General features: G+C 34.7%; 1 protein-coding gene across 2 annotated transcripts in view; it reads right to left on the reverse strand.

Moving 5' to 3' along the window:
• Positions 1 to 215: 215 nt before the first annotated feature.
• Positions 216 to 26,299, reverse strand: part of LOC105214247 (5-hydroxytryptamine receptor 1) — a 143,421-nt gene continuing 117,337 nt past the window's right edge. The window contains exons 4-5 of one of the 2 annotated variants that reach the window (XM_029041666.2): positions 16,912 to 16,964; positions 216 to 7,360 (exon numbers count right to left, since the gene is read on the reverse strand). In XM_029041666.2, coding sequence (XP_028897499.2) covers positions 4,349 to 6,301 — 1,953 coding nt within the window. In that variant the 5' untranslated portion in view covers positions 6,302 to 7,360; positions 16,912 to 16,964 and the 3' untranslated portion in view covers positions 216 to 4,348. The remainder of the gene's footprint in view (positions 7,361 to 16,911; positions 16,965 to 26,299) is intronic. The other variant, XM_029041668.2, reaches the window with a different exon arrangement.

Consider the following 26,299-nt stretch of genomic DNA (forward strand, 5'->3'; position numbering starts at 1 on the left):
TTTTGTTGTTTTCTTTCACTTTTGCCTAATTTACAATATACATATATTTATATCATGTTATGTAGTTGTTCACATTCATATTGAATTGCTGATTGTAAGAAATGAACTTGCAAATGTGCGTACAGGGTGTTCCAAAGACAAATTTTACACTTTTGTTTTATAATCATCTTGTTATATCTTTCTGGAAATCTATGATTTCATGCAGTTCATTTGTGATGCATATTGGATAAAGTGAGGAATAGAGAATAAGCTTACGAGGATCTAATCAATATATCGGTATATTCGAAAAAAGCCAGTAATGAGGGTTTCATAGAGTTATGAATTTAAGGACTTTCGTACTTTAAAAGACCGGTTGAAAACAAACATCCAATACTCATACTCTTTCGCTATTATTTTGTAGACTTACCCAAGGAGGTTATCATTAGTTGACTTCTCTGACAAATCCATACCCACACGAATATACATAGATTATAGATAACTACATGGGCGGTGCTGTTGATTGTCTGTGCATCGGGATAACAGATCCGTTTTCGAAGTTAAAGGAACGTGTTTCGATAATTTTCAGAACTACTATGACCTAACATAATCCAACACTCGTTTTTATGTTGACAGAATGAAAATTTCAATGAATAGTAATATAATATTTTGTAGTAAAGGAATTATCATAGGTTTCAAAAGAATGCCTAACTCACTTCAGAGCTCATTGTGAAAAAGGAAAATACATTCATATAGTCAGCGCTAACATCAAACAATTTGTTCATAGACCAAATGAGAATTGTAGGCACACAGATACGCTGAATGAAATATGAAGAAATAATGTATAAAATAAATTTATACATATACATCACATTGCATCACATTTTAAAAATTTCCTCACCTAACTTCGCTTATGAACAAATTTGCCCTTGCACCACCCTGTAGAGCACACGCAAGTTTATATAGTTCGTAGAAAGTGGAAGAGTTAGCAGTTTCTTACGTTTTGTTTCATATGCACAGAAATTTGAAAGTCAACTATGAGAATATGGAAGCTGAAGTTTATTCTAGCGTATTAATACGCGTATTAATGCCGTTATTTATGTATACATAACATACATATACATATGTATAGCTACTATGTGTGTGTGCTAGCTATGGGTGATTTTGATTAACACATGAATGTTTAATTTTACAACTATGTTTATATAAGCTTGTGAGTATGTATGTTTGAATGCGTGTTTGATTGCTTTGCTACAATGATTTGATGACATGCTTCTTCTTCTTATCACTTATCAAGTTACATGAGTTGCTCAGTGAACATTTTTTTCGTGTTTTGTTGTTATCTTTTAAATTTTTATTCATTCATTTTTGCCAATTTTTCATATTTTCTCTTTTATTATTATATTTTAATTTTTTTGTTTTTGCTTACATTTTTACCGAATAACATCTAGTAGTTAGTTTTTAATTGCATGCTCTTGCATTTTTGCTTTGTTATACCGCTATTATTTTGTTTCTATAAAATTTTCTCTTAGTAAAATTAACATTAAAAATTGTATCACAGAGAGACGTGACTTCTATAAAGAGACTTTGAACTTAATAAATGTATAATTTACACATATATATCTATATTTTGTTTAACGATTTATATTGCATTTTTATACAACAACAACAACATATATTTTGCATTTATTGCAAAAATAATTAGTATTTATTTACACAGAAATACAGTATGAGTTCATTTTACATCGAATCAGCAGCAATATGGCTAATAACAAATAATTTATTGTATAAAAAGGTTTTAAAACAAATTGACTAAAAATATAAATACATTGTTTTTGCTTTTGTATTTCGTTATTTTTACACATCTAGGTTTGGTTAAAATTTACTTTATTTGGCTTGGTTTACTTATGCTCCTCATGTATAATTAACTAGTATGCACTTTTATGACAAATGAATTATAAATGCCAATACAATTTAGATAAGTAGTAATAGAATAAGTAGGAAAAAAAAACTTTAAAAATAAAATTTAAAAAATAAATTTAAAAAAATATTAAAAACTTAAATAAGCAAATATATATATTTTTTTTTACTTTACCGTTAGCTAATAAAAATCCTCCAACAATTTGGGTACAAAAAAATATAGAAAAATATTTTGTAATTTAATTTCAGCAGCTTCAGCAATTTTTCTAATATTTTACAATTATACTTTTTTATGTTTGCTTTTAACTTCTAATTACATAAGTAATTTATTTCTTAAAATATAAAAATACTTATGAAATTGCTTTGATTTTTGTGGATGAGCATGAGCGTGAAATGGATATAACAAAAAATTAAATTTATTGTATATGAACTATCAGTAATTATGCTTCATTGTGTAAGATTTCTTGTTAATAACCGAGTGTCTTAACTGTACTGCAATTTAGAAATTGAGAAAGTAGTAATTGAAAAAGAAACTTTCAAAATAATCGTCTCTATGGTAAGCTTTCCCAAAACTATAGAATCGGTTAATCAATCTATATTACTAGTTCCGGTTTTTTGATTAGATGCCTTTATGCCACTTGTTCTTCTTGAAATAAATCCAGACAATTATTTACATAATCATAACAGACTGACATTTCGTGGAAAAGTCCCGAATGAGGAACTTTGGTCATTAGTTAATTGCAAAATAGAAATTTGCGAAATGATTTAATATTAAAAATATTCAGCTCATAACATTAATAGCATTCACCAATCGAAAATTATGGTAGAAATAGATGACTTCTTTCACAGAGCAAACCGTTTCACTCGACTCGTAATTGTGGCATGTGTCCAACAAGTTTCAAGCTCTGCGAGAAAAGCTAATTATTTTTTAGGGAATTTTTATACTCGCAAGTTCGTTATTAATGGCGAGGTTCGACGGATAGTGTTCTTTCTTGGAAAATTGTATCGAACTCAAGTTTTACTTAGTTATTGTTTGAACCTTCAATCGACATATCAAAAAATTTCGACCTGAAATAGGAACACTTTATTATCGTATAGGTAAGTCTATCTACCCTGGACTCTATCCGTAATATCTTTCTTTTCTCTTACAAGAAATGTTCCAAATGATTTTAAAGATTGATTCTATTTGAATAAAGTAGTTAATTGAGAGAAAAAATCAAAGTCTATGGGAATGGCTACCACAGTTCTTGACACGCCTCTTCTTTGGATTTTATAGAGAAGTTTTAGTCTTCAATAATTTTCTCGGGACGAATCTGACTATTACTCTCTCTGAGAAAAAGGGACTATCCACAGTAGACAATAACTCTGGAGCTTCTGCTCATTGCTCAACAATTTTCAAACTATTGAGAGTAGAGAGACAGAGATAGAGAGATGGATGGATAGATAACAAAATCTGAGTTGAGAGTCATAAATAAATCGATTACTAAGGACTGCTCTCTTTTAACTTAAGCGGTATCTATCACTTTCCCAAATTTAACATGGCTTTGTAGAACATTTTGGGAATCAATAAGAAGCAAGAGAAAGAAGAGATGTAAGTTGTTCGTTTTCAAATATACGGGGTTTTACAAATGTTCAATATTAATATGTATGTATGTAATTATGTATCCGATGACTTGTACTACATTTTAAATTTCAGTTTCTCTTGATTGTAATATTTTTATGTATGTACTTCCAACTTAGCTTATGAGCTATCAAACAGTATAAACAGAAGTTAGTAAGTATGTTTTAGCATTAATGCCTTAAAACTACAAATTAGTATTTTTTAACTAACAATCACTAAGAATACCCACAGATAATTGTAGTTGCATTTGCAGTGTGTCAGCTTCACTTGTTTACCATATACTCGTACATATATATCAGCGATTGAATTTTTTTATTTTTACAACATTGGTACTTAGAAGTATAGGTGAGCTTAAGTGTACGCTAATTTAATTAAATTTTCTTCAGTTCAATATAGAGCAGCTGTTTAAACACATCTATAATTGTACATATATATATATATATTTACATATTTGTATTGTGACTACTTTTAGTAACTTTTTGCGCTCTAACTAGATCACTAGTCCAACTTTTCACACTTTTCTTCTAAATGACTACGTTTATATTTCAGTTTTTAGCTTTTTTGTTTAATTTATTTTTATGTTTTTGTTAATTTATACAATAAAGTATATGCCTCATATAAGTTACATTTGAGTTGTCACTTTGAAACGCTTGCAATTTTGCTTTAAAACGCTTTGAAACACTGAGAATACAAATACACCTACAAATACACAGATACACACGCAAACACACGAAACAACTTATTTAGTCTTAAATTTAGTCAAACTAATAGAGTCTAGTGCCCACACGCCTTCATTTGCCCACTCGCATGCCGCCCTTAGACCGCCTAATTTCAGAGGAAACTCTCTCGCGCGCCATGCCGCTCATCGCCCAACATCACGCGCTGCGACGGCGGCTCACCATACTGATCCTGATAGTAGTTTTCACGCATCATTGTATTGAGACTCGAGCAGCGGAAATAGAGTATCTCCTGGAAGGGTTTGCGGAAATCCCGATTAAGTGTGGCATAAATGATGGGATTGAGCAGCGAGTTGGCATAGCCCAGCCAGAGGAAGAGTGAAGCGAGTGACGGCGGCACATGCACCGTTTCCGATTCGACAAAGGGTCGTATCAGTGCGAGTATAAAGAATGGCAGCCAGCAAATGGTGAATGCCGACATAATAATGCCCAGCGTAGTGGAAGCTTTCTTCTCTTTGGCTAATTGGAAACGCAGCTTCTTTTGATGCGGCGAACCGAGTAGACCGCTAGTGCCACTCACGCCGCCACCACTGCCGCTAGTGTGATGCGCGCTTAGGCCGCCGCAAGTGGAATATGTGAGCGAGGTGTTGCCATAGCTGCTGTGGCGCTGCCCATTGCCGCTACCCATGACCGTTAAGTCTGTATTGCCCGGCGGCGAACCTGTGCCGTTGAGCGCATGTTGTAGATGTGTTTGTGCGCGCTTCTCCTCGAGCACTATGCGCCTAGCGGCGCGGAAGATTTGATAGTACACAAAGAGCATCACAGAGAGCGGGATGTAGAAGGAACCGAGTGTTGCATAAATTTGATATGCAAAATTCTGACAGACAATACAGATGGGCGTGCCGTGCTCGTCCTCATGCTCGTTACCCAGTATGAGTAGCGGCGGCAGTGAAATGCTCGCCGCCACCAACCACACCAATGCGACGCATGCCATCATGCGACGCGGTGTGCGCTTGACGCCATACTCTAGCGGTTTCGTGATTGCCAAGTAACGATCCACAGAGATGGCGCACAAATTCAGTATGGAGGCAGTGCAGCAGAGCACATCGAACGACACCCAAATGTCACAGAGTATGGGACCGAAATTCCATTTGTCCAACACCTCGTACAACATGGCCATGGGCATGACCAGCAGCGCGACACAGAGATCAGAGAGCGCCAGCGAGACGAGCAGATAATTGCAGGGGCGCCGCAATTTACGCACCATACACACCGCAATACAGACGAGCACATTGCCAATTACGGTGCCGATGATGATGAGCAACAGTACAATACTGACGACAATCGCTTGCCATGGCGGCAGCTCAATCTCGCCGTACTCCTCTTCGTTCGATCCCTGCTCCGACGGCGGTGTTGCGGCGGCACTAACGTCGGTGGGGTGTGCGCCAACCATGGGATCCCAAATGCTGCTGGCTGTGATGAGCGCGGCGCTTGCACCGCCACCACCACCAACGCTGCCGCTACCAGCGTCCGCATAATTCGCGTTAATACTGCTGTTATTGCTGTTGCTGCCGTTCAGCGCAACACTCGAGCTAACATTCGATAACGTCGACGTGAGACTGATGACATCGGCTATGGAAATTAGGTGCGCGCTATATGCGCTGCTATTGAAGTCGTCGGCGCTATTGCTCACTGGTGCCGCCGCGTCAGGAGCGTTATAGGCAATACCCGCGCCGACGCTCAATGCTGCTTCTGTAGGCTTGCTGCTCGGCGGCAGCGAGCGGTGGCGCACTTGTGTAGCGGTGACAGTGGCGGCGGCTGAAGCCTGCGCTAGCCAGTTGCCAAGCGGAAGGGTGAGCAGTAGCAGGACGGTGGCATGTAGTGTGTGGCGCAGTGCACGCGGGCTAGGCTGCGCGCGTAGGAGCAATTTCCTGCGTATGTTTATGCTGTTGTTGGTGGTGGTGGTACTGTTTGGATGTGGGCTAAGCGCAAAACGCTTTGGCAGCGTGTATTTAGTGTATTTGTGTTTTGTAGCTGTATTTGTATCGCAATAGTGTTGTTGCAGTTGGCGGACGTCTGACTGTGTGTAAGAAGCCATATAAAACATATAAATAGGTTTGTATGAGTATTCAAATGAAAAACCGGTGTAAAAAAATAGTATGAGAATGTGAAAAGAAGCAAGAATGGACGTAGTATGGGACAGAAGTTTTAGAAAACTAGCGTTTTTCTAATTCTAACTTGACTAGTTAATTGCTATATTAATATAACTTTCTATTTTGATTTCTTCAACCGGAGCGCGTACTCTCTTCCTCGCTCCAAACAAAAAAAAGCTCGCCTCAGTCGTCCAGCAGCTTTTTCGAGTTATTTGTATGCAAGTAAATGTGACGCGCAGATGTTTGTACTTTCACCCTCCGCGCTCTCAGTTGACGCGTCAAATTGAGTAAATCCATTTATCTCCCGCTTACTACTGGGATTTGTTTATCTTGCGCTCGCAATTGCTCTGTGGCTTCTATGACTTTGCGGCGATTCATGCTTCATGAAACCCGCGCTGCACACTAAGCCCTAGTGGTTGGTGATAATTTTCTTGTTTGTGTTTTTCCTGCCTTTGTTTGGCTTGATTTTCGTTTTATCGTCTGAATTAGTCGCTTCTAATCTGTTTGCCATTAATCATAATTGTAGCATTTACACATTTTGCGCGCATATTTTCGTACTGAAATATGGCAGCCTCACATCTCAATCAATTTAGCTTGATTTTCTGCTTTGTTTGGTGGGTTTTTGTGCGATTTAACGTTTTGTTTTTGTTTTTCATGTTCGCTTTATGTTTTCTTCACCTACTAAATTACTTTGTTAGTTTTTCGTACATTTCATTTGTTGGTCGTGCCTTTTTATTTATTGCACTTAATCACCGGCATTTCCGAACTGGGATTCGTTGCAATTAATCTTCTTGTTATACAAGTTGCTGGTCTCAGTGTTTCGTTGAAGAACTGTCTCATTGGGGATTTGCTATCCATCAACTAGTTCACATTTCTAAATTTAGCAAAGCTATTCTATATATTCTTGGGGATTGTTCAGTTGTTTCTGTTGAAGTCGATAATGAAACCGTTCGATTCGACTATTTTATCCATCGTGGTATGGGGTTTGAAACTATATGCTGATTGTCCCGCAACTGAAATGAAAATAAGAAAAAATATTTATTACTTCAGTATTAGTACAGTTTTAAATAATAATGATTCAAAGATTGGAAGCAATCAAAAAGTATTTTTTTTATTGAAATTTCATATGATATCCCAAAGAATAACTTCTTAAATATCACAATAATTTGGTTTAATTTCATCCCATCATTACGAGCTGCAGAGCTAAATAGAGAAGGTATAATCTTCTATAAGAGTGTACAGCTGCTGGCTTACGCCGATGATATTGATATCATCGGAAGCAACAACCGCGCCGTTTGTTCTGCTTTTTCTCGCATGGATAAGGAGGCGAAGCGAATGGGTCTGGAGGTGAATGAGGACAAGACGAAATATCTCCTATCATCAAACAAACAGTCCGGGCACTCGCGTCTTGGCTTCCACGTCACTGTTGACAGTCATACCTTTGAAGTAGTAGATAGTTTCGTCTACTTGGGAACCAGCGTTAACAACACCAACAATGTCAGCCTTGAAATCCAACGCAGAATCACTCTTGCCAACAGGTGATACTATGGACTAAGTAGGCAATTGAAGAGTAAAGTCCTCTCTCGAAGAATCAAAATCAAACTCTACAAGTCGCTCATTATTCCCGTGCTGATGTATGGCGCCGAAGCGTGGACGATGACAACATCCGATGAGACGACTCTTGGGGTTTTCGAGAAAAAGGCTTTGCGTAAGATTCATGGTCCTCTAAACATTGGCAACGGCGAATACCGCAGACGATGGAAAGATGAGCTGTACGAGTTATACGACGACATTGACATAGTTCAGCGAATAAAAAGACAGCGGCTTCGCTGGATAGGTCATGCTGTACCGATGGATGAAAACACTACAGCTCTGAAGGTGTTCGATGAGGTACCCGCTGGAGGAAGCCGCGGAAGAGGACGACGGAAGGATCAAGTGCAAAGTGACTTGGCTTCACTTGGAGTTTCCAGTTGGCGCCAAAAAGCAAAAAGGAGGAACGAGTGGCGCGCTCTGCTGGATATATATAATAATAATAATCCCGCCTCAATCGACTTTATGTTGGGTACTCAATAACATTCTCCCAACATTCGAAACGGTTTCGAAGTTCCATACCCACTAAATTGATACCTCGGTGTGAAATTATAGATACCCAGAAGGGAGCATTATTAGATTGTCAATCAATTTTTTTTTTCAAAATCGAGCTTACGGATTACTTCATTCGGGTCAATTTAACACAACCATGTCACTTTGTTCGAGAATGAGATTTCCAAGCAAAATCTCCCAAGCATTTTGAAATATTTGCCACTACTGCAGAACAATGAGTTGCAATTTCCATTCAAAGTAGCTACTTGTAGTTGCTCACATCCTAAGTATGCAACAAAGTGTGAACAAAATATTCTGCTTACAATTTTGCTGATAATGCAAGTTCGACTCCCTGGTATTTTGCATGCAACTGACACACATTCTAAAATGCCAATGCAGTGCTTTCTACGAGTAGAACAATAGCTGCCTTGCAACAAAATGAGTGGATGGAAGTGAATGCCAGCTATTCGTCTACTTAATTTGCATTTTTTAATCCCTTTAAATAAGCAACGGCATGCAGAGAAATGTTTGAAGATTTGTGTGGATATTTGTATGTGGATATTCAGGAGTTTTCTTTTGCAAAGCGGTGCGCTGTTTTCGTGTTTGTGGTGAAATGCTTTGCGTGCTAATTGTGGGAGTCTTTTAATGTCAGGTTTTTATGTTTTCAGCTTTTTTGTTTGTTATTTCTCTATTATAAAGTCTAATTTCACTGAAATTGCAAAGCTGAAACAGTAAAGTTATAAACAGCACAGCTTGATATTATTAAAGCGCATTCATGAGCAACTAACAAGCTAAGACCAATCAAGCTGAAGAGTACGTTTAGTTTTTATAATGAAGCCCAGCCAGAATTGTCGTCAGATAATGCATTTTGTGTCAGGTTTTTTTTTTGGTATATTGGAAAAATTTATAACAACGAAGTATTGTGTGTTAATCAAACAATACTTTTTGTAAGGAACATGCTGCTGCAGCTGATCATGAGTCGTTTTCCCCACAGGCAAAATGACGATCGCGAAGGTTAAACCCGTTGGATATGCGCAATTATGGTGGCACTCAAGCTTACAATCGATCAATTCTCAGTAACAGAAATCAACGAAAATTATGGGAAAATCACACGAAATGGTCTTCAAATTGCATCCTTATACATCTCCTTGTGAGGCCTCATTTCCTGAACTCAGACTCAAAGAGAATGATCGGTAGAAAGAAGGCGACTGAATACTATTTTGGAGCAAAACATATATCGTACTGCAAACTTGAGGCTTGAGCACCCTTTCTTTCAAGTCTACTTTCCACATAAAAATCCTACCAACCTGTCAGAACTTCTAGTCCATTACTTGTTTGATGATTCCAAAGAGAGAAATGAAACTGTTAATTAAATACTTCGAAAAAGTAAAGACCCGAAATTTATTGGTTTATATACATATAATATGAAAACAATAACTCTTAATAAAATATATGCAACATATTTGATCGATTGAAGTTTTAACGTTTTTGTTAAAATAATTGTAATCAAATTAAATTAAATATTATTATATTATTCTATAAAATTGACATAAAAAATAAAAAAATTATATATTTCAAATTTTTTCTTCTAATCAACTTATTTCAAAGAAAATTACAAAAATAAAGGACAAGATAATAAAAGTAACAAACAAATTGTTAAATAAATGCATGGCGACAATAATCAAGTTTAGAAAGAATGTCTGCAGTCTAAACGGCAGCTTATAGTTAATTATACTTACCAATAAAAAATGGTGCAAATAAAATTTACGGTGAAATTTAGATGAAAATAATCAAAAATTTTCCTCTCAACATTCTAATAACAGAGACATTATCCATGAAATACAAATTTCTATCCCATCTAACAACCAATAGATTACTCTAAATGTAAAAAAAAACGAAGATAAATAACAAAATGTAATAAAAATTTCCACTAAATCAAATTATTCTTTGTGAATTAAGAAAATAGCAAAGCAATTTTCTTTTAATGTCCTTTCTTTGTTGCAAATAATTTTATTGCCTAAAGCAGAAACAAGCCACGGGGCAACAATAGCTTGACCCACAAAAGTATAATGGGCGACTTACTGCGCATATTTACACCGAACCGCCATGTTTGAGCTATTTCATACAAATATAGCGAATAACATATATGATTACAATGTAAACAATGCACAGTGGTTGCGCCCATAGCACAAAATTCAAAAATTTCATAACAACAAAAATTTGCGAAAAGTTACCAAATCGTCCAAGCTTCTTCATGGCAAACCGGTTTTTACTGCAAATCTAACGGGACATTCTAAAAATAGAATGCAAAGCGTGATCAACTGTTCAATTTTGCAGCGAAATTGCGCTAAGTTAGATTTTTGTGAAAGCAAAATTGAATTTCAAAGTGGTCAAACGTTTGCTAGAGATGTCCGAATTTAATTATTTAAAATGAATTTTATTGTTGCAGGTATTCACTTTAATAAATTCATCATAAGAAATTAATTTTATTGATTTATTATTTGTTGTGTATTTTTGATTGATTATACTTTGTTTGTGTATTTTTTTAACGTAATTTTCATGTTTAAATACACATTTTAAGGTAATACAAATGTTAGGTGTAGCTGCCGATATTTGCCCATATGTTTATATTCGTGAATAAACTTAAGCTGTCGTCTTACTGTTGCTCAAATTTGGTTTGATAGAACAAAGCATTAAAAACAAAGGCTACGCAGTAGAGATGAGAAAACTTAACATTTGTATTGGTTACATTTGCAAAAAAATTATTGCTTATTGGACTAAATACAATCGATATTTCAATCAATATGTACGGTTTACTAGAGGATGCATTATAAGTTTTTATTCTAATTATAATGGCTGTAGAATGACAGTGAAAAAATGAACTGTATTAAATTGGTTGATAATTTGCTTTTTTCCTACATAGTTTGTTTATATGATATTATTCTTACAGGTTGAATGTGGGGGTTGGATGGGGGAAAATATAACGACAAATCATGTTCAGCTTGTTTATCGCTTTCTTAAATGTTTTTACAAAGCCTTCCTGAAAGTTCTGACGCTCCGACCATGACCATGAGAAGTATTTTTGCGCATGATTGCAATATAATGGCAATTACAGTTTTATGGGAGCTATAGGACCTAGTAGTCCGATTTTTTTACTATATATTTAAAATAATTTTCTAGATTTTTGGTAAAAATTTCAAAGCGATATCTCAACGGGAAGTATTTATGACCGCATCTTCATACAAGCCGAACCACTGTGCAATGCCAAAATACAAAAACGCAAAAGGGCACCTATGCATTTTACGATGTGCCCTAACAAGCATGTTTGCCGAAGGGAAATTCCAAGAAAGCATAAGAAACGCTATCGAGCCGAGAACAATAAAAATATAATGGCATATAAATATTTACAAACACATGCATACACAAACATAAATAAATATATATGTATGCATATATGTGTGTTATTGTCGCCAAATCGCTTAAACTCGCACACAAATTACGTCAAATTGATTTAACCAAAAATCCGTTAAGTCACCATGGGGGTCGCACGACGTTACTCATACGCCATGCCGTGCCACACATTGTTATAATGTGATAAACCAAAATAATGAAATCACATGCACACATAAGAGAATACACCAAAAGAACGCAAAGGGACTTAAATTCCTTCACTGCGCGTAATAATTTGGGGGAAATATATGTACATATGTGTGCATATCAGACGTGTTTTCGTTTAAATATGTTTATGAGTGAAGCAATTGTCAAATATATAATAGCATGCCTGCTGACGCACCCATTCGCAGGCGCAGTCGTAAAGCCTTCCGCATGCGTTTGCACGTAAATACGCTTAATTACACTTAAATTTCTGATTGCATCCCTTCAGGTGTGTCTTAATGAATTTCAGTAAAGGACTATACTTAAAGTATTTATATAAAAATGCTTATAGTTGTGTATCAAGCAACAGTTGTCGTTAATTACATGTATGAGGAAGTCCTAAGTAGAGCTAACTACTTTAAGAGAGTACTGGGAATAATTTAAGGAAATCAAATTTAAATCTTTCATACTTTACTAGTACGAAGACGGTCCGCATTTGGTCTTCAGTCGTTTTCAGCGAATATCTATGACACCTGGAAACCGGTCAAAGAATCATACAAATATCGACCCACAACTTGAATCCTGGAATCAAATTTTGACGAGCTATGAGCTCTATTCGTTATACTTGATGACTCTAATAAACTAATTTGTGTGATTTTTTTGTGAAGTTAATTATGTAAATCATGCCAGCATGTCACAGCAATCTCACAGCCATCGCTATATATCGTTGACAATTCACTATTCAATGATGGTGCTGTGTGTACAAAACATGACTTATCAATAACATATTATTCAAGGTTTTAATCATTCAATATGGGTGCTACTAAGGACGATCCACCAAACTAGTTGCTAATCTAAGCCATTTCTTTCAAACAGTTCTTAGGATCTATGAGGACAGAAAATGTTTCTGGAGGTCCAGTCGGGAGAAGGCAGGGTCTTTAAAAACACCACAACTCTCCGCAAGCGTGTTTTGAAGCTTAATTCAAACTACAGTATACATTTCTGATAATTCTGACGCATTTCTAAAAAATTATGGTAAGTTAAAAATAAAATATTAGCTTTAGTAGGATAAATTAAAAGTTAGTTACTAATATTTAGTTGGCTTGTCTTATTATTATTAAAAAATTATAAAATATTTAAATTTTTATTATTATTTTAAATATTATAAAATCATCCCCAACAGTGATTGCTGGCGTGGTATTAAACGCGTTTAAAATACCCATCGATATTAATAATGCACGTGTAGTATCAAACATTCGCTACAGTAATAATAAATTTCTATAGCAATCTCGTTAAGCATAAATAATGAATATGATGAGTTATGCCAACAAGCCAAAATACACAGAATTTACCCGCCAACAAAGGTGAAATCATATAAAAAAACAGCAACAAACAGTCTGCATAAATTACTTGTATGATTGTGCACACTTTGATGTAACAGCGCCAGGCTGGCAGTTAGACTGCGATATTTTTAAGAATTCCTATGTAATAAAGAATATATCATGCTAACCTACACACAAATATACAATGTACAATAGAGATATTTTAAATTTTACCCAGCGTCTGTAGATTTACATATGAACAAGGCAAACAGGAGATATGTGTATAAATATAGAAATGTGCATCCTTTATTTTGGCAATATTTCTTCTGAGCCATAAAATCTAACACACAAAGCAAGACATGAGCTACACTCCTGCGCTTGAACGCCCGCTCACAAGTAATGTGTTTGTAGCAAGCGATTAAAGGATATCCTTGCAAGGAAATTCACTGGCAATAAAGTAGTACATTTCGTGCCTCACTTGCTTTGTGCGGAAACTGCATGATGAATGGCTCAAGGACGTCAGCTATGTAATTCAATATATTTAGTGCGAGCTTACAATGTGATTGTTCGTGGTTTAAAGCTCAAGGTCTGCAATTTAGTTGTATATATGATGGTGGTATTGGAAATTAACTTTTTTTAAACAAATATTTATCTACAGAATTACCTTTCCATATAAGAAGAAAATAAGCTTACTCAAGCAACTACTATCTTCATAAATTTTTTAAAAATTCCTCCATACAAAATATATATATTTCATTTTAAAAGTGATTGAGACCTTTAAAAAACTGCTCTCATATATTATATTCATGCAAGCAGCCCTCTCCCAAGGTAATTACATTTCAAATACAATGTATTTAATTCATTTGATTATTTATACGGAAATGATAGCAGCTTATATCAGGATAAGAAGGGACAAAAATCAGGGTGGATGTTTATATTTTATTGCACTTGGCACCTTTTTTTTTTGGCTCTTTTGAATTTTTTTATTTTTATACTCTCGCAACCTGTTGCAAAGAGTATTATAGTTTTGTTCACATAACGGTTGTTTGTGTCACCAAGAAATAAAAGAGTTAGATATGGGGTTATATATATATAAATGATCAGGATGACGAGTGGAGTTGAAATTCGGATGTCTGTCCGTCCGTCTGTCCGTCCGTGCAAGCTGTAACTTGAATAAAAATTGAGATATCTTAATGAAACTTGGAACACATGTTCCTTGGGACCGTGGGAGGGTTGCTTTCGAAAATGGTCCACGGCCACGCCCGCAAAATGGCGAAAACCATAAACACATAAAGTGTCATAACTAAGCCATAAATAAAGTTATAATAGTAAAATTTGGAATTAAGGATCGCACCAGGAAGGGGCATATTTGGATGTAATTTTTTTGGGGAAATCGGTTATTTGTATATATCTCGCAAACCAATGAAGCTATATAAACCGAAAATTCTGTAGTCATTTTTTTTAGCCTCTTCTTAATACAGTCCAAAAATGAAAGAAATCGGATAATAACCACGCCCACCTCCCATACAAAAGTTAGGTTGAAAATTACTAAAAGTGGGTTAACTCACTAACGAAAAACGTCAGAAACACTAAATTTCACATAAGAAATGGCAGATGAAAGCTGCACTCAGATTTTTTTACAGAATGGAAAATGGGCGTGGCGTCGCCCACTTATGGGTCAAAAACCATATCTCAGGAACTACTCGACCGATTTCAATGAAACTTGGTTTGTAATAGTTTCCTTACCTCCCAATAATATGTTGTGAAAATAGGCCAAATCGCTTCACAACCACACCTACTTCCTATATACCAGAAATTTGGAGACGATCTGAATCGTTTACTTTACAATATATAAAGTAAGCACTAGTGAAGATATCGGTGCAAAACTTTGCACAAATACTGTATTTATAGTGTGGCAGCCCATTTCTAAAAATCGCCGAAATCGGACCATAGGTTTTCAAGGCCCCATATACTGAACATGAGGACCTCGGTGCTTTTAACCTAATATTAGGGTTTCCAACTCTCAATGGACTTTATACAATATATATGACGATTATGTGGGTCAAATTGTGTATTATATAATATTAATTAAGTTAAATAAATAAAATGCGAGAGTATAAAATGTTCGGTTACACCCGAACTTAACCCTTCCTTACTTGTTTATTTTGAAATTTGTCTCATGAGATTAAATGTTATGGTGATGCCTTACTTCAACGGAATTCATAATAGGTATTTGGGAGGTTGTTTGCAAATTGTTCGTTTCGTTTCCGATATAAAATCCCAAAATAAATGTGGCTTTGCTTATGTGTATACGCATTAGGGTGGATCATATTTTATACAATAAAATTTTTTAAGGAATTTGAAAATGTGAAGTACATACTATATTTATTTTTTTATAACTCTTGGCATTGTAGAACATGTACTTACTTCCTGTCGTTTTGAGCAGAAAAAATGTATTTTTAATGTTTGGTTATTTGGTTGACGAAACAGTTTTGATATGCAACGTTCTGGATTATCTCGAAGGTATGCTCTTTTAACTACTCAAAAAGAAAAAAAAACTGAAAAATTAAAGATTCTACTTTTTCCAACAAAATACAATGGTTCCTTGTGAGAAGAATTTCATGTTTGTACATAATTGTACAACCAAAGCCGATAAGGAGCCAGGTGTAGCCAATATTTTAACCATGCTTAACAGTTTGGAAAAGATCCCACCTTAATGTAATTTGTATCCGCATGCGTGTCTATTTAAAAATGTATTGAAGTAAACAAGTCAGATTCAGAGAAATGCCATAAAATTGTCCTCTTTTTCAGATTTGTACAAAAGTCAAAAGCAATTTGACAGATAAGCCACAGATTACTTTAACTGGTATGTGTGTATAATGATAAGAGATGTGGCTACTTGTGTCATACATTTATTTTGTACAAATTTATCCAGAATAGCAATTTCTTCTAATTTCTCTCTTCTTAGGAAATATAATGATTTGTAAGTTAATATCATGGACCTCTTAAATTTAGCAAATATATTTTTGTATTATTTACTTAGAGATGGAAATATTGTTTATATTGCAAGTTGTTACTTATACAAAAGGCCAACTTAAGGATCTCTAAACATGATTTTGAAATAATTTTCAAGTACAAGTACGATACTCACATAATTTCTCTATCTTTCTAATTGTGCCAGTTTGTGTTAATTATATCAAATGTTTGTGCGATTCACTACCCTTAAGAATAGCCGAATAGAAAACCGTTAATGTACTTAAAGCTGTGAAGCATTATATGCATGTTGTAGAGTCCTTAATAAACAACCCCTGCGCCTTAGTCAAGCGATACAGACTACTACAATAGCTTGCATATAATACGTTGAGATTTTAGTAAAATATTGATAAAACCATAATCATACGAGTATACTTAACGGCTTACGAAGTTCTTAAAAGCAAAAGTTAAAACAATTTTTAAAACAAATTCAAAAAAGTTAAAAGTTTAAAATGATGTATTAAACAAAGTCATATATTGAAAGAAACCTCGCACTCAGCTAAGAAAGCGACTCAAAAAAACCAAGAAATTACCTTTCGTAGCATTTAACCGCCAACAGTGTAAATCCAACTTATGCGTCTCTCATCTGTAAAGAAAAGGTGAAAGCAAAGAAAGAAAAACAATTTACAATTTTTTACACTCGAAATTCCAGCAGAAAATATTAAGTACTTCTATAAAGTATAATATGTGTAAGTAATACTTCTGTGTATATATATTTAAAGCTTGATAACATTTGTGGATTGCTGTGCATATGAATGTATGTATTCATATGTGTGAAATGCCGACAAGTGTGGCATAAGAACACTTGGGTGTTCTCCCATACATACATACTCATGTAAGAAATTCATATGTGAGCACAATTGGAATGAGTATGTAAGTATAAGTTTGTGTTAAAAATAAATTTATGGAAAATATTGCTTCATATTAGTATTATGTATGTACATACGTACATATATACATGTGCATAAGGCTATATGCAAACGAATTGACGCGTCTGTTTGTGACTTTTGATTTATTCTGAAAAAAGTTCGCAGTCACTCACCTCAAGCTTTGTTGTTCCAAGGAAGCAGCTTGTAAAGGTAGTGATATATATATATGTACTTGAATGTTCAACAATACGTGGTAAAGCAAAATCTTGTTCAACAAAATTTCCATATTCGTGATTTTCGAAGAGCTCTTATTAATGGTGATAAGAAAGAAAGTTATAATAGAAATAGGTTATTCTTTATGAGGAAAAAATCCATTCAATATTCTAATTGATCTAAAATTTCATTGGCCATGTAGAGTTCTGCATTTATGAGATATAGTTTTGGAGGACCATTCAAATCCATGGTTGGATTCCTTCCAGATTATTGGCAATTTATTTCCTTATTCGATTTCTATTTAATAATATTGGAGGTAAGCCTAATTCCAGCTTGACACTATGGGGAAATAGAAGCTAAGCCTAGTACTATATATTGATAATTTCGGAATTCTTTTGAAATCTATAAATATTTCTAAATTCCTTGATAAGTTTCTTACTCATCTACTTTATACGAGTATTATATAATTATATTTATTAACATATTTAACAAATTATCATTCACTAACCATGTGAAAACTTTAACTATATACTGCATAGAAAAAAATAAGATTTAAGTTGAACATAAGTTATTGTACAATATACCATACCATACACCATGTAATGGTAGATATTATGTAGGATAAACGAATGTAGCCCCATTAAATATTTTCCGCTGCGCACATGTGACTTTGCGCAAATATTTGAACATGATTTTCGAAATTTGAGTAATGTCAAATGCGCGCCCCAAATTTGTCATGTAAATATGTGCTTATGTAAGAATTGTGCATACAAGTGTAGTTCAACCCAATAGGAAATAATAGGTAGTTGTAGATTTAGAAACAAACTTTTAAAAACATCCATGCTGTACACGTTTGGGTACAGACCCAAATGAACACTTCTTGAAATTGTTCAGCTATTATTTTTTAAGAGGTTAACTCCCTATATCATTTCTATAAACGTCTTATAAATGAATTTAAGAAAAATTGGTTTTATATATGGTTGGGATTTAAAGGGTTAAGATTGATGCCACGGATTCTCTTGAAAAGAAATATACTAGTAGGGCTACGGTCAAATAAGGTCTTCCCAAAATAACTTTAATTTATTTATTTTCTGTTTAAATTTTTATGCGGTAACGCCTCTAAAATACGTAGTGCATTGTTGCTGCCCCGTAGATCACAGAATTTATCAATTAGAACCCTGGTTTCTTTGAAGCGTTATCACATTTCTAGAGACCCTGATACTGGTACAGCATCAGTAATTACAGCCACTACAAAAAGTTTTTTCTGGATCACAGATTTGAAAATTATATTTTTTTCAAGTTTGCTTGGGTCGTTGAAGATATCGGTGTTATTATATTATATTTCATTTCCTTTTTTATAATTTGGGTAAATGTCATTTATTAAGCTGAAAAACTATCTTCAACCTTTTTCCGGCTGCCCCTATATAAAGTAGATACAACAGAAGAGTTAGTAGCCCGCATGTGTTTGAAAGCAATTGAAAATTTATTGTCTAGAAAGACAACAGGCAACAAGACCGCCAGACGGCAGCAAGTTGGCAAGGCAAGAGCGCACCGCAGCGGCGCCTTTGTAAGCTGCCCCATAAATCGTTCGTCGATAACAAAGTTACGCACAATAGCAGCTGCGGTAGCTTGCCTTTATTGTTTTTCATACGCTCCAATATCAACTGATGCGGCAAGTTACCGCTCTGCTGCCCTTTGACTGCAGCTATGGCTAAGCTATGTAGCGTTACCTCATTGCCGGTGTTTGCACACAATGTACTCGTACACACACACACACATGCATGAGATTTGTTTACAAGCCATGGTTGCATGCGGAGAAAGCAACTTATACCCGCAACGTTTACACAAGCAAACGCGTCGTAACTGCATCCGATTTGTATATTTTGTTGCGAATACTCGCTTTCTCTGCTTTCGTCAGTTTATCATTTTATCATTTATTGATGCTCTCCGCTGCCACAAAATGCACAATTTTATATTGTTTTGCCCTCAGCGCCAATGCAACGGTAGTGTTCACGTCGCTCTTGTTGCATAAGTAATCCACCACAAGTCTTTCGCCACAAGGGTATTGTCAATATTTTACCTCTGCAATATATTTATGCTAGAGTACAGTTTTCTTGTCGGTTCTTTTTCCTTGATTTACTACTTATTTGCTTTGCATATTCTCAATGCTTCTTGTGTGACTTGCACTTTTTAAAATAATGTGCTGGTTTAGTAAGTTAGAGCTGAGAGAGTTAAGCTGATAATGGAAGTGAGAGTATTTCCTTCAATTATCTATGTTTTTAGCCCATTATTTTTGAATGTTTATATTAGTATAAATAATTAAGTACAGTGAAAAGATTATATTGAATTTTATATTTATTAAGGGAATATATTTAATTGAATTCAAGATGGTCAATTTAGACTACACAATTCTCCTTTAAAGAGTAAAAAAGAAAAGAAATGACTAAAAAGTCTCAACTGTTGACATTTTAATAGATGATGATGTAGCCTTCTGTAAACAACCCACCAGTTAAAATGTTTGAGGTTGGCTAATATATTTACTGAGCTTTCACCTTTTTGAACGATACAAAAATATTGATCTTTCTTGATACTTAAAATATTTCTTTAAATTTTAATTTTTAATTTTTTTTTTTAATACATTTTAAAAGGTGGCAACTATAATGTTCAATTGTGTGCCCGCTTAAGTATATTTTTGCTACCGAAATTGTAATATTTCATTTATTTAAATTAAAAGAAGCAGTAAACTTCTTTCAGGAAAATGTGCAATCAACAACGGTTTACTGAACAATTTTAAAATTTAAATAATCAGAAATATTGTTCTGAATATTGCAATATTTAATTCATTTTACCGATAAAAGGTTTTAAAAAGTGACAATTTTTCAAATTTTTATTAAAAATCCTTTCTTAAAAATCTAATAGTACGCATACATTGTTAGGTTTATTGAATTCCTACTTTTAAAGGTTTTTTCTTACTTACTTCTTAAGATCTTTTGTAACCTTTTCATCTCTCTTCATTTTCAAACCAAACCAATTCTTTTTATTTTTAATAATTTATTTAACTTAAAAAAAATTCAAACAGGTGGCAAACTTTTAATCACCAGAAATCACCAGAAATTTCAATAAATTATTTAAAATATTCAAACAGATGGTAACTTTGTATATGTTTTGTTCCTAAATTCCGGTAACTTTAACGTTTATGTATTTTAAATCGTTCCTAAAAAAAATTGCCTTGACGGTTTAATTTGGATCTTAAAAAAATATAAAAAGGTTGAGCATATAAAAATTATACAAACAAATGGCAATATTGTATTTTTTGTTTCAAATCCCACAGAAATTATACCATATTTTTAATATTTAATTATACTCTCGCAACCTGTTGCACAGAGTATTATAGTTTTGTTCATATAATGGTTATTTGTGTCACCAAGAAATAAAACAGTAAGATATGGGTTATTTATATATAAATGATCAGGATGACGACTGGAGTTGAAATCCAGATGTCTGTCCGTCCGTCTGTCCGTGCAAGCGATAACTTGAGTAAAAATTAAGATATCTTAATGAAACTTTGAATACATATTCCTTGGCACCCTGAGGAGGTTACTTTCGACCCGACCCACGCCAACAAAATGGTGAAAACCGAAAACTTATACAGTGTCATAACTAAGCCTTAAGTAAAGTTATGAAAATAAAATTTCGAACATAGGATCGCATTAGGGATGGGCACATTTGGATGTAATTCTTTTGGAAAAATGGGGCGTGACCCTGCCCCAAATAAGTTTTTTGTATATATCTTGCCAACCAATAAAATTTCTGCAGTTTCTGTTTCTTTTAGCAGTTTCCTTACACAGTCCAAAAATGAAAGAAATCGGATAATAACCACGATCACCTCCCATACCGAGGTTAGGTTGAACATTAGTAAAAGTGGGTTAATTTACAAACGAAAAACATCAGAAACACCAAATTTTACATAAGAAATGGCAGAAGGAAGCTGCACTGACATTTTGTTTTTACAAAATGGAAAATGGGCGTGGCGTCGGCCACTTATGGGCCAAAAACCATATCTCAAGAACTACTCGACCGATTTAAATGAAATTCAGTATTTAACACTTTCTTGACACCCTGATGACACGGGTGAAATATGGGCGAAATCGGTTCACAACTACGCCTACTTCCCATATAACTCAATTTTGAATTCTTGTGATTCATTCACTTTATAATACATATCGCTCATTTACTTGAATAGTGTCACAACTCAAAAAAGTCAATTTTTCAGGAGAGCGGTTTAAAGTTTTCAATTGTCTCTTATTTAGCAAATATAGAAAACTGTCATCAGTTTATTGACAAATATAGTGGCCTGTAATATATTAAATACAATGTTGAGCAGAAATGGACCAAATAGAGTGTACTAATGCTTTTTCTTGGGCATAAATGTGACCCATTTTGAATTGTGTCGTTATTTGTGAAAAATATAAATCAATTTCGCCGTCATAAGTCAAATGTGTCGTTTTTGCTGAAAAAAAGCAATGTGAAAAATTTAATTAATTTTCACCAATATCGTTCCAACACAAAAGATGACGTTCTTTCTGAAAAGAAAACCAACTTTACCCTATGCCAATATGTGTTGTAACACAAAATATGTCGTTGTTTCGTAAAAAAAGTATAACTAATTCTGGCACAACTGAGAAGTGTCGTTATTGTGGTGAAAATAAATTGCAACATAACAAGTTTAAGAACGGCACATTCTTATTTCACCGCTTATTTTTCTACGCATCGGAATGAAATTTGTATACAATATGGACACTGAAATTGCGCACATTTCTGCATACTCAACTCAAAAATCGTGTTTTTTGAGTTGTGACACTATTCAAGTAAATGAGCGATATATACATAACATGAAGATAGCGGAATAAAACCACGACTTTTCAAGGCCCATGATATCGAACATGAAGAACCCAGTGCCTAAGGGTAATTTTTCACCGAAAATATAAGTAAATCTCTCAGATATTTTAATATAATTCATTCCCTCTGAATTTATTTCTTATAACAGTTTCTCTCTGTACCAAAAATGGTTAAAATTGGGTCATAACTTCCCCCAGATCCCATATACCTAATTATAAGTAATATAAATTTAAATATAATTAGTCTTCGATATATTGTACCTTGGTGGTGAAAACGAGTGAAATCGGTTCAGGAATTACCTCAGCCCTCATATACTATATATGTGATGATTTTCGTTATTCTATTGGACTTTATGCCGAATATATGGGTCAAATTTTGTGTTATCTTAAAAAAACTATATCAATAAATTGCGATAGTATAAAATGTTCGGTTGCACCCGAACTTAGCCTTTCCTTGCTTGTTTTATACAAGTTTCAACCATGTGGCAATTTTTTTCTTTAAATTATTTAATTATTATTGCAGTTGACCGATTTCATTACTGCAAGTACAGTTTCCCGGTTTGTATAAAATCTGCGTCCCACAGTCAAATTGGCACCTGCGGCTTATCCAAAATGGTCATAGCCAACTGAGCGAAAATTAAGTTTGCGCCCCTTCAACGCAAATGGAATTTTGTATTTTGATTCGCCTTAATAAAAATAACTAGATATAAATGAGTTTAACCCCACGCAAGAGCCGCAAGAAATGCAACCAAAATACGCAGGAGGATTATTTCTCAAGAACTGCGCAGCTGGAAATGCTAAAGCTGCAGAAATGCCGCAAATGCGCATTGTGAGATTTACAGGAAATGCTTATTTAATATGCAGACCGAATTGCAAACACAAACGCCTTTGCCACAGAAGTGGAAATATGCCAACAGGAAATTTCGAGGTACACACTCAGACACCCGCACATGCACACCTCAGCAAGTGAGCGGAAAGTTGAAATTGCAGAAAAGTGTAAAGCGTTTGGCGCGAACTGAAAGTGATGAAGTCTGGCGGCAGTTCGTAGCGCTGCATATTAACGGTAAAGGCATAAAAGCGTATGAGCTGACTCGAAGACGCCGCAAGCGCACGCACAGCGGGAGTGTGGCGAGAGCGAAGGAGGAAGAGAGGGAAGAAGAGGCTCGTTTACTTTCAGTTGCAAATGCCGACTTTGCACTTGCACAATGTTGCTTTTTACGTCGCGCATTTCGGTGTTATTACGTTCATTTCACCGTTGCCGTTCATACTTTTGCCAGCCACTTAACGATGTGGCACCCACCGCTTGTGCTGACACTGTGTGCGCGCTGTTGCCCCATAACGGTGTGTAATTGCATTTCGCAGTTTTATAATTGCCTACCGCTGCGTCCGCTGCTGCTGCTATGTAACAGCTTGTGGATTGTGGTTTGTGTGACGCGGGGTGTGTGCTCCGGCGCCACTGTGTGTTGTGGGTTGCTCATACGCCGTGGCAAACAAGTGTGCTACGTGGCTGGTTGGCGGTTGCGTATGTCGGCAGTGCCAATGTCGGAATTGAAATGTAAATTAAAAACTGTAATTACATTGGAAATAAAGTTACATTTGTGCGTGGCGAATTGTAAAATGCGTAAAGCGCTCGCACGCGCTCTCATTTATCACACAAAATTGTCGTTGCTGCATATTTCATGCACTTTCATCGAATCGCTACTTTGCTAAGAATTTAATTTTCACTATTGCCAATTTCATGTTATATTAATGTGTGTGATATATTTGTACTTTGTTGATTACAATTAATAGGGTATACCATATTTAAACCCAGTATAAAATTTGTGTGAGCTTGTCTTAAATAATTTTGTATAAAGAAATGGGTATAAGCCCCCTCGGAATATGCGGACTAGAAGAAGTTATGACCTGATTTTACCCATTCTTGGCCCAGAGACACATTGTTTGAAGAACAAGATTTCCTCTCTGCCATAAGCACTGAGGACCTCACACTCGGTATCTGGGTATCAGTCCGATTTTGAAAGTTTTTATACGAGCGAGTGAATGAAAAATTGTATTCATTTTATATAGTTTTCCCATTATCCATTAATCGAATATGTTCTAAGGTAATCCATGAATCCTCTTCGTTGTATAAGTTATGTGGATGGCTATGGTTATATCATCCCAATCCCACAGTACACTTAAAAAATAATAATAAATGGTCAGCAATTGGAACTTAAATTTTAACTTTTTTTAATTTATAATATATTTCACAAGCATTCAAAAGCACAACCTAGTACACATACATATATGTGCACACTCATCAGCACTCGCTTGCTTGCTGCATAAAATCACCTTGAATAGATTGCAGCACAATTTGTTTTACAGCACCCAAAGGACTTTCAATACATTAAACCTGCGAGTGCCACAACATTTCAAATGATTACCTACATTTATAAGTATGGTACTTATATTCCTATATTTCAAGTGTATATATCTGATGAAAATTTCAAATATATTTAAGTAATTAATTACTTGTTGTATTGATTTTCTTTATTCTACGAGAATTTCAATAACACATACAAGTGCTCCTTTACATGAATATGTATACGACCTTGATATGTGGTAGGCAATAAATACATACAATATAAATACGATGTTTAATTATTTATAATATCGAAATATCGGAGAGATTTTGTATAAGTAAACTATTATTATTATAATAGTATAACCTTACTTTATAAAATTCGAATTCCTTAGACTTAGATTTATTTTAACTCAATTTTTAGAATTTAAATTAAAACGTTGGGCTATGAGGCTCAGCTCTCGTTAATTTATTTCCATTTAGTTTTCACTAAAAAATCATGAAATTTTCACCCAGCGAGCAGACGGTGGTATATTACACATTACTTTGAATTTATATACAAAAAAATCTAAATCTTGGTTACTGACGATTCGAATAAACAACTGGTATAAATACATACTAAAAGTGGCATAATGAAATGGAGATAGAACAGCAAACTGTTATACCACTTCACTAACGTATCAGCAGGCCTTTTTGCATTGAATTGAACTGGATAAATATGTTATGCTGTTGTTATCACTAGACATTTTTTCTGATAAAGAGCAGAGTCCCCAAATCAGAACCCTTTATGAAGAAAAAGTCAAATTTGGATAACCCTTATTTAGTGGATATCTCTTTTGTATAGAGATTTTCCATTAAAGTCTAAGAAAACAATTGTATCGAAAACTTTTGTTAAAGGAAAATTTGCGAACAAATCCAATTATTATAACATATACAAGTTTTTATACATATTAAACAAATTTGTAAATAATTCCATTGTAAAATTTTCCTCCTCATTTTGACCTCAGTCTAATCTATTTGAGAGATTGTGATGTAATTTGCTCTTTAATTTTCTTGTTTTCCTGATTTTTCCTTCCGCTTCGGTTTTATTTCATTATAAGCTCTTTTGACGTTTTCAACAGTGTTTCTTCTGATTTATTTGACTTTGTCGTGGTGATTTTATTGCAGCCACGCATTTGTTTCTTATTCTCATTTCATTAATATACGTTTCCATTTCTCTGTTTTCTCGTTTATTTTTCTTCTTTTCTGTGTATTTTTTCATTTCAGCAAATTACCTTCGTTCGTCTGTTAAATGGCTGGGTACTTCGGTGTGCGCTCGTATAAGTTTTATTGGTGGGCCAGAGGACTATCAAGAGGGCTCGCTGAATGATTGCCCTGTTTATCTACATATACATACATATTTATATGCATTTATGTATGTTTGTATTTATGGCTGTATGTCCGCATGACCAACGGTCGGTTTGAGTGTTTGCGTTGCGTGCACCTTTGTGCTTGCGTGTGGTGTTGCAAAGTGAAAAAGTCAATATTGATGTTGAAATTACAGCACACCGTTGCACCGGCGCTGTTATTGTCTTTCAATCATTTCATTTTGCTTTGCATA

The sequence above is a fragment of the Zeugodacus cucurbitae genome, chromosome 2 (genome assembly GCF_028554725.1).
Source record: "Zeugodacus cucurbitae isolate PBARC_wt_2022May chromosome 2, idZeuCucr1.2, whole genome shotgun sequence".
Classification (NCBI taxonomy): Eukaryota; Metazoa; Arthropoda; class Insecta; order Diptera; family Tephritidae; genus Zeugodacus; species Zeugodacus cucurbitae.